The following is a 10,495-nucleotide window of genomic DNA, read 5'->3' as shown; positions in this document are numbered from 1 at the left end:
GGGTGTGTTTAGGGTGATCCATGTGGAAAATGATAGAATGGCTATCAACATCTCATTGAATACCTAAAGCTATCTCTCTGTGTACGTTATTACTCTATTGACTATGCGCTTCCCGCCATGCCAACCCTTTTCCTCATTAAGAAACGGGCCTCTAATTTCTACTCCCTATCGCTTTCACTTTTTTCTGTCCCTCAATTAATTTTTTTAATTAATTTATTTCATAGATTTTCCTAGAATTCAAAAGCTTTTGAATTATTACTTATGATTTAATTATATATTTATCTCACCATTTTTTAACCAAATACTCCAAAATGAAATAGTAATAGATATTTACTTTCTAGTTTCACAATCGACATCCTATTGGAATCAGGCTCCAAACTCGGTTTTACTTCTCACACGGAAAAAATGAGAGATCCAAAAAGCTACCATGAAGAATTTATGTCAATTAAAAATGCATACAATTTTAATATTTAAATACTTATTTTAAAATTTTTCCCTTACATTTATATAACTTTAAAAATTAACTAAATACATGCATTCCACTGTTTCGATAAGTGAACAAAACCCTGTTTTTTATTTTGCTAGAAAGAAGAAAATATTATGCTAAATTTGTTATAAAATACAAATTCAATAACTTAATGTATTTGTTTTAAAGAAGAAAAAAAAATGCCATTGCGGTTTAAGGGAAAAAATTTGGCAAGATTTAAAACATAAAGATAATATAGACAAAAGATATCTCTGAAGATATTATCTATAGTTCACACACTAGCATTTTAACATGTGTTTGTTTTGAAAATTCAACAAAAAGCAGTTATCATTTTCATAATAAAAGAAGTCAAAGTTGGAAAAATCAATTTTACTCATTTTATAAAAAAATAAATATTTTTAAAAATCAAAGAAAAATTTAAGAAAACTATAAGTCTAGAATATATACTAAAAACATAAATAATAAAATAAAAATAGAAAAATAGCCAATACAAAAAGTAACAGCCTCAGGTGGTTGGCGAGACTCAGACCTCGGAGGAGACATCAGCACTGGAGTTTCTAAGACCTCATGTTTAGGTGGTTGACGAGACTCAGACCTCGGAGGAGACCCATGTTACTGGCGCTGACTAGGTTCTGAGATGTTGTTCTGGCTTGGGCTTCGCCCTGCTTTTTAGTGTTGTTGACCACATCTAGTAGTTGTCTTTGTACTTTTATTCGTTCTTAATTTAAAGTGATTTATCCACCTTTCAAAAAAATAAAATAAAATAAAATAACAGCCTCATTACTGATAGTAATTAAAATGAATTAATCTAGAAAATAAATAGAACTCCGTCTATATAATTTCACACTCACTGCTAATATTCCTTAAGCTTCACCTCTCCAACTCTGATTTCTGAACTGAACTTCCGTAACTAGAGTTCCAGATTCCTTTCCTACAAGCGAAATCCCGTAACTAGACTTCCTATTTCCTAGACTTCCAGAAAGAACTCCAAATTCATATAAAGTCTCCATGAAATTCCGTAACTAGAGTTCCTGAGTTCCAAAAAGCCAGAGATTACCTGGAAATGGACGGAGCCAACCCTGGAGAGATCAGCACCGCCGTCTCGAAGATCCTTCTCTCGGGGACCAACGCCCTTGATTCCATCTTCTCCCACCTCCCGCCGCCACCGGTGGCGGCAGAGCCGCTAGGCTCCTCCGTGTACGAGAGCCAGACTGAGCTTCTCCGTCGATTCGGATCTGAATCAATCCCTCGACGATCCACAGCCAGATGGATCCCTTGGCTCACAGAGATCCACGGCGACGTGAAGAAGAAACCGTACCGCGGGGTGCGGCAGCGGCACTGGGGGAAATGGGTGGCTGAGATCCGGCTACCCCAGAACCGGATGCGCGTCTGGCTCGGAACCTACGACTCCGCCGAGTGCGCCGCCATCGCCTATGATCGCGCTGCTTACAAGCTCCGCGGCGAGTACGCGCAGCTCAACTTCCCGAATCTCGGCGCCGGTGCTGGAGAGTGGGCGGAGAGGCTTCGATTGACCGTGGATGAGAAGATCCACGCCAGCTTCGATCGGATCAGGCAGCATCGCCGCCATCGGAGAGAGAGGAGGAATGGAACGAATGAAGAGAAGAGAGTATTGATAGTAGAGCAAACCCAAGAGGCGTTTGTGAGCTTGGGTGCATCGGACGGTCAATATGAGTCCAGCTCAGCAATCTCCGATGAGATGGACGGTGGATGTTTGCTCACAGGGATGCCGTCTTTTGATCCCGAAATCATATGGGACGTGCTTTCAGATTAGGATTAGTGGGACATTTATTATCTAAAATTAGATAACCTTTGTCTTCTTAGGAAAATAAAAAATATATATATAGATATATTTATTATGAAACTATAATGATTACTCTCTCAGTTCTTTTTTATTTGTCATAAATATATGTTTCTTTTTATCTGTCATTTTTTAACATCAATAACAATTTATTAATTTTTTTTCCAAAACCACTCTTAACATTTTATTCAATTCTCTTTTTGAAATTAAATATAATAGAGAAATGTGAAATTAGGGGTAATTTTAGAAATAATTATTTTTTATAAAATTTTGTGAAATAACTAAGTTTCTTGATATATGAAATTCGGTTAACCACCACAGATAAAAAGAACTGAGGGAATATAATAATACATATAAGAGATGATTATTTAAAAATTTATATTGAATTCTGTTCTCATTGTATACCGATGGTTTTTTAATTAGTTGGAAATTTATTTTTTTTTAAAAAAAAAATGAATTTATAGGTAAAGATACAACTCCTAGAACATCCAAAATACAGCACGAAGGTGATTTTATCCATCCAAAAGAGACAGTGCAATTAACTAACTTATGTAGCAGAGCTTTGCAATAAGAAACAATAAGGCCAAAATAATAACAATCTAAAGTAACAACTGTCAAAGCATCCATCTCAATCTGAATCTTTTGAAAGCCCATAGCTTTGATCATACTAAGTGCCTCTCGAAGACCAATAGCTTCACAGAGAGATACTGACCAAATAGAGCAAATTGGAGTAGCTTGAGTTGCAAACATATCACCATTATTATCACGAATAATGCATCCAATCCCAGGCTTCTCCGTGAAGTATTCATGGTTGCATCAACATTGGATTTCATCCAATGGTTAGGAGGTTTGCACCATTTACCAGCATTTGGTTTAGATAATAAGTGGTTGTTTAGAAGGGGTTTAACAATGGCTTGATTCCATTGCTCAAGGAAGCTCTTAGATGATAGTATAATCTAGGATTGACTATATTTTGATGCCATTCCAATTTCTCCATAAGCCTTGAAGTACCATTTCAATAATACATTCTCCTCAGTGCTATAGCTTTAAATAGTAATGGTTAACCAATTTTAAAAATCCACAACTCTCAAAGCTAGGAGATCCCAACAAGCTAGTAGGACATGTTATAAACACATGCGACAGACTTTCATAATTTCCCTTCAAAGTATATAGGATCCACTACAACTCCTTTTTGGAGCAATTTATCTATTGATTGTAGCTGCTTTTGACCGTGTATTGACCCTTGCTATCCCAAACCCCACATCCAACAATCCGATTGCCTTTGAATTGAGAAAGGAATGCTCAAAATAAGATCAACATCTCCCTGCTAAAAAATAGGTTTAATACCCAAGTTAGTCTCTCTAAAATTTAAAATCAGCCCTTTTAGTTACTCTATTACAATTTCAGCCCTTTTAGTCCTTTTATTTGTTTGATTTTGGAAATATTAGTCCTAAGGCCATCGACAATTAGTTCTGCGTTTTGTTTTGCTAACTTGGATTTTTTATAATAAAAAAATATTAAAAAATATTTACAAAAAAAAAGTTAAAATCATAAACAGATGTGGATCCACATCCTTCACCCTCAAAATAATAGTTCCTTATTCTCTTTCTCCCGAACACCATCCTCCACCCCCATTGCCGGTGAAGCCCTTGACGAGAAGGAAGAGCCCATTAAAAGCAATAATCAAGAGAGAGAGAGAGAGAAAGAGATGAGTTTGGTTCTTTTCTTCTCTCCTCCACCTATGCTATATTTTACTTGGATTGCCTTGCTGTATTTTGGTTGTATTCAATACAACAATGTTGAGATCCAATGAAGCTTGGATGTAATTTGTACAACATTGCTATATTTTGTTTAGATTTTGTTGTTATTATTTGGTTGTATTTAGTTAAATATCAATGGAATTCATGGATTTTTTTTGTTGGTATATTATGTAACAACCATGATCAATAGCAAATTTATACTCATTAACAATCAATGTAAACAAAACAATAACTACACTCATTGTAAACAATCCTGCCTTTAATGAAATTTCATATTCATACGTAGGAGACATTAAACAAAGTAGTAACCATATTGGAAGAACCAAAATATGACCCAAAAATGACATACAATCTTCCAAAAAATTACCAAAGTTGCATGTCAACAATATTCATATTTGCCTAACATTTGTGAAGTTTGAACAAAATTTTAAACCCAGATAATAAGAAAACTATCCCCAAAAAAGAGCTTTAACTGATGACATGCTCTCTTGTGTAGCTCAAATGTCTAGAACGTGTTGTTGACCTAGTTGAGGAGTTTCCTTAGATTTAGTTGTTGTCATGCTTTGTTGTATGGCTAAGATTTCTAGAGCTTCTTGTTGTGTAGTTGAAATGTTTGGAGCTTCAACTGTTGTGCAAGCTTGATGATAAAGGCTCATCTGTAGAAATAGAGAGGTTAATTAAAGCTCAATTGTCGAAATAAAACATAAAGGGCATGATAAACCAACATCAATGAAAGTAGAGTGGAGGAGAAGAATACCCAATATGGCCAATGAATGCTGAAAAAAGGTTTGTTGACAGCTGCAGAAGGTTGAAGATGATTCAGCTTCACTGGCGAGAAAATGGAGCACAATTGTTCATTCTCGTCAAGGGTTTCGTCGGCATCGGGGGTGAAGGATGGCATTTGGGATAAAGGGTGAAGGGATTTGTTGTTTTGAGGGTGAGGGATGGGGGAAAGAGTTTCGTTATTTTGAGGGTGAGGGATGTGGGATGCGGATCCGTTAATTTGGATATTTATTTGTTTACAATTTTAATTTTTTTTTAGTTTTCATTTTCTTATATTTTTTAATATTTTTTTATTATAAAAAAAGCCAAGTCAGAAAAACAAAATGATAGAACTAATTGCCGTTGGCCTCAGGACTAATATTTCCAAAATCAAACAAATAAAAGAACTAAAAAGACTAAAAGGGTCAATTTCAAATTTTAGAGGAATTAACTTGGGTATTAAACCTAAAAAATACTACAAAATCTAGAGGGGCACAAGCTATTTGTATCACTATTTATAAGAGACTTAACCTTATCCTGCTTTAAAAGTGGCGAAATAGGAGATGTCACAAATGGGTTCCTCTCATCTATCAGCCATGGGTTGCTCTATATAGAGATCTATGAACCATCCCTAACTCTAATTTTGCAGCTTTGCTTGATCAAAGATTGAACAAACCAAACACTACACAATAAACAACTAGGATTATGGCTCAGGGACACATGAAGGTATGAAGAATTCGGGTAGTATTTTGCTTTAGATATTTTTTCGACAAGAGAATCTAGATTTTGTAATAGTCTCCATACTTGTTTACCCAATAAGGCTTTATTGAATTTGTTAGTTCTGCCGATGTGGTTTGTGGTTTAGAGAACACTTAAACACTTATAGAAAGCTCACACAAACCAAACAAGAATGAGGCACACAAGATTGGTAACCCAGTTTGGCTTCCTGCATACGTCTGGGGGCCAAGCCCGGAGATAACCAATCCACTAAAAAAGGTGAAAATAATTAAGTACAAACACTTTGTCACTTATTCTCACAAAATAAAAATCACTAACCTCTCTAGATTGTCTAGTACCCACACACTCTCCTTTAACAAATGTCCACCCAATCTCATAGCAAGGTAGCTTATATAAATGCCTCAATGTCCCAAATATAGCACATTCTACTTTTAGAATCTCCGCGGCTACTAATTTTAGAACCTTCCAAAATTAGCTGTTGCAACTCTTGATGTAACACAACTTGCAACATGACCCTGACTGCTGACTTGACTGAGTTCTAGTTACGTTGCAAATGACCTCTAGACCCATCAACCTCCCAGTCGTGCTTAGTCCGAGTCAGTGCAGCTCGATCTCCCTATCCCGACTACCGGTAACTAGCCTAACTGCTCAGTTCCTCACCACGCAATCCCCTCGTAAGGGGTGCACATCTTTTGTGTGTCTTCATGAAACTTACCAAACTTAATCTTCAATTCACCCAAGTTTGGCCTTTAAATCTTCCCAAGAAAGATTTTCAATCAATCATCCCAATCATGCCAACAATAGGCATGTCTTCAATCATACCTTTAATAGTCTTCAATCAAGGTACTTCAAATCATACCTTCAATAGCCTTCAATTATACCATTGATAGGTATTTCTTCAATTAAGCTCCATCCATATTGAATCTCCAATCAAATCACCTAAATATGGTCTTGATATGATCTTGTCTTCAAGTTGTATCACATACAAAAAATAGCTTCACCAAGATCTCCAAGATATTTGCCTCCAAGTCAAGACTTCTTGCCATATCACCATGCCTTGCCATGTCATCAATTATGCCACGTCACAAAGGTTGCCATGTCACTTTGTCTTGGTGTCAAATCATGTCAATTAAAGTGCATTTGCAATAATAGAATTGATGTATCCTTTCAAAGCCTAAACCACCTTCATGTTTTTTTAAGCATAACTTGCTCCACTTAGTCCAGCATACACCTTTGTTTTCACCTCTTTCTCAGTCCCCTCAGAAGGAATTCAGTAGCATTTCATTTTCATCACAAAGACTTACTAAGAGAAGAAAAACATTCATTATAAAAGTTGGCAAGGATTGAGCTACTGACTTTTTCTTTCCTGCTCTGGAGAGCAACTTTTTATTCCAACTAGGAATGCCCTTCTTTATTTCGTCTTTGATGAAATTGAAAATTTCATGCTTATTCTTGCCGATACATGGTGGGAGACCCAGATAGTGTCCATGATCCTTTGTTTGATTTACTTGGAACCACACAGTAAAAATTACTTTGACAATTGATATTGAAATAATGCATGAAACGAGTGATAGAAGAGGTTTTTTAGAAATATGAGAATTTTTGGAAAAAAATAAGAAGAGAATTTCTCAAAAGAATTTAAATAAGATTGTATGGGATTAAGTAAATAAACTGTTGTCTTATAAAGAAATACATAATAGTATGGGTAACTGAGCTACACTTCTAGGCTAACTTGGGCATTAGTCAAAGCACATCATGTGTTTTTTTTGTTGTTGATTTTTTCTTGTTTTTTTGTTTTTTGTTTTTTGTTTTGTTTTGTTTTGTTTTGTTTTTGTTTTGTTTTTGAGAAAGTGGACAAGGCACACCCTAGGGCCGTGTACATGCATGGAGGTATTTAATATCTCACACACATGTGCCCTCACCTTATGTGAGCTGAGGTTTGAACCTGCCTCCTTGGCAATGATACAAAAGCATTACGCAAAGGACCCAATGCTAATAGATCAAGCAACCACTAGCGTACAACACATCATGTTAAGCCGGTTGTTTTTCTTTTAAATAAAAAATATAAACCTTTTAATCATAATTTTCTTATATATATATATATATTTGGATAAACCATAACTTTTTGCTTGGAAAAAGAATGAAATACTAACTCTCCTATTACAAAGATAGTTAACAATTATTTTACTTTTTATACGCTTGCTCTATCTTCATATAGGGGGAGGGGGACTTCTTGGTCCTTTTAGCGGGACGAGAGCGAGGAGTGGTCTCCCACTCTGCTGCGACCCTACACAAAATAAAATTATATTTATATACACACACACACACACACACACACACACATATAACAACAGTACATGGATTAAAAGAAAAAAAGAAGTGAAAACAAAATAGCGAATCCTAATTGTAAGGGCGGGGGTGGGGATCCCCGCAGGGCGAGAAGCGAGAAATGGTGCCTTTCCCCTTCCCATTGCCCAATTTGGTTGGTGAAGAAGGCAGGGGAATCCTCACCGGGACGAGGGAGTTAGTGGGGAGGGACTCCTCATGTGGTATTTTTGGTCTTTTTCTTATTTGTTGACTAGAAGCTTTGGCTAAAGCTTTTTGTAAATGCCTCAGTAGGGCTTACCACGTGGTTAAGTGTGCTCGATAGTCAATTTGGTGTCATTTATGGCTCGCACGGGTGAGAGCGCGCCCGCACGTGTGCCGTAAGCCATGTCTAGCGGGTCGTGTGGCTTGCCGTGAGCCTGTCCGCACTGCTTGCTGGCCGGCCCGTGTGGTTTGCTGTGAGCCCTTATGGCATGCCAGGCGGCCCGGCATCCATGCTGCCCGCATGTGCACTAGCACAACGCGTAGGTAGTTGCATTTTTCTAGGTCTTGTGTGAAGAGGCAAGGGCATTTTCATCATTTGCAAGCCCTAAACCCTTTTTATTCTTCTTTTCCCCCTCTTTTTTCTCATTCTCTTGACATTCCCTCCTTGGATGAGGAGACTCCTTAATTGGATGATCTCCTTCTTCATCCTAGGTTGAACCTCCATTCCTTCTCTCTTATTTTTCCTAGGGTTGGGCAAGATGATTACTCCCATCATTCTTGTTTCTCTCCATGATTTCTTCTTGGAATTCCATCTTGAATGCTAGTGATAAGTGTCTAAATATATGTATTTTATTATATGTATTTTATATGCTTAGCATGTATTTCTTTAGGAATTGATGCCCATTTTGTGCTTAATCGAGTGTTATTTGCTTTGTAGTTCATGGAGAACACGAGGACACAATTAGGGAGGAAAAAGAAGAAAATATGGTCTCACAGTATTGCAGCGCATTTACTGTAGCATATCACTGTAACTGGATATTGTAGCAATTTAACTGTAGCAGCTATTGTAGCAGGTGAGGCTTTTTCAGGACAGAGAATTTTGCCTAACTCATGCGGCCTCCATACGGGGTCGCATGAAGGCCGTATGGACCCTGGTATGCCACGATTTATCAATGTTTTGTGCACTATACGCTCTCCATACGGCCCCGTATGCCCTGAGGGTATAAAAAGTGAATTCTAGGGTTTCAAGGGCATTCTTTGGCCACCATTTAGAGAGGAGAAGAGGAAGAACGAAGATATCTTTGAAGGCGACATTCTAGGGCTAAAGAAGGTTTCAAGAGCTTTATCATTCAAAGGAGAGATCCATCACCAAGGAAGGAAGGTTTCTAGGACCGGGAAGCGACCTTCGGCTAGGGGAAGCTTCATTCGGTACTCCTTGGACGGGGGAAGCATCATTCTATCCGATCTCCATCTCCTTCTTCATCATTTCGACTAGGGAGTGTCATCTATGAACTATTAGTGTTTTGCTTTATATTCTTGCTCACACTTGTATGATGGCACACTAGACCCCCAAGGCCACCGGATGTCGGTGAACCTTGGGGAGTTCATCATGTATTTTGGATGATTGTTGCTTAATTCTAATACTTGGGTTGATTTGTGATTTAATTTATTGTGCTTCATGCTTAGAACTACTTATGGAGAGATTCGTAGTTCTATCTTGAGTTATACACATCGAAGTGACCTACTCACATGTATTAGATCATGTATGAATTAAAAGGGGTTACTTGTACCGACATGCCAAGAAATTGGATGTCGGTAGCCCTTCGTTCTTCAAGGGTAAACTTGGGTTAAGTGTACCCTTGTCTTGGGATTTTCTTGTTATTAATGCAATTGTAGGGGTGTTGGTTAGGAAGAGATTCCGTCCAACATTAGTATGGGATTAGGGTTCAATCACCGAGAAATTGAGATTGATCTAATCTTAAGATCCCTCAGTCCAAATCACCCTTGCATCTATTATTCTTCATCCTTGCATCATGATGACCCCTCATGGGGATCCACATCCATAGGCCTTTGCATTTCATTATAGCTTTTGTAATCTCTTGCTTAATTCTTTAATTTGTGTAGCCGTATTATATTTACTTTCTTACACCTACAAGAGTAAATTTACATGCTTAAGATGTTAGGCTAGATAATAGGTAGTGACGGAGTAATAGTAGATCTTTAGCCCCGAGGAATACGATCCTCGTGTCTTTACACAAGGTATTATTACTTGCCGATCACGTACACTTGCAGGGAAGCAATAAGCTAAATCTGGGTTTGAGAATGATGAGCATGAAAAGCTTGATTCTTGCCTCCATTTCTGTATGTTTAGTGTTAGAAGCTTGAGAGGAGTGTATGTATTTCTTTTCCTTCAACATTGTTGAAACCATGGACCTTTATTTTGATGGATACCGTGTATTGTAGCTTTTACTATAGCGCAGGTGATCTTTGCTTCTTATTCTTGTTAACTTGGTTTGGAAGGAAGCTAATCTCCATAGAAACAATTTCAAAATCCTTGAACCTAAGTTTGAGCCAACCCTAGGCAGCTTATAGGGTTTTATTGCATATAAATTTAGGATT

The 10,495-nt window shown here is 37.4% G+C and overlaps 1 protein-coding gene across 1 annotated transcript; it reads left to right on the top strand.

Moving 5' to 3' along the window:
• The first annotated feature begins 1,533 nt into the window (after positions 1-1,533).
• On the top strand, positions 1,534-2,327 carry LOC120262130 (ethylene-responsive transcription factor ERF061-like). The gene has a single exon (XM_039270192.1). It carries the CDS (start codon positions 1,551-1,553, stop codon positions 2,277-2,279), a length of 729 nt encoding a protein of 242 aa, XP_039126126.1. The 5' UTR covers positions 1,534-1,550; the 3' UTR covers positions 2,280-2,327.
• Positions 2,328-10,495: the final 8,168 nt, after the last annotated feature.

Source organism: Dioscorea cayenensis, chromosome 5 (genome assembly GCF_009730915.1).
Source record: "Dioscorea cayenensis subsp. rotundata cultivar TDr96_F1 chromosome 5, TDr96_F1_v2_PseudoChromosome.rev07_lg8_w22 25.fasta, whole genome shotgun sequence".
Classification (NCBI taxonomy): Eukaryota; Viridiplantae; Streptophyta; class Magnoliopsida; order Dioscoreales; family Dioscoreaceae; genus Dioscorea; species Dioscorea cayenensis.
The sequence above is the reverse complement of the archived record's forward strand: the minus strand, read 5'-3'. Positions and strand labels throughout refer to the sequence as shown.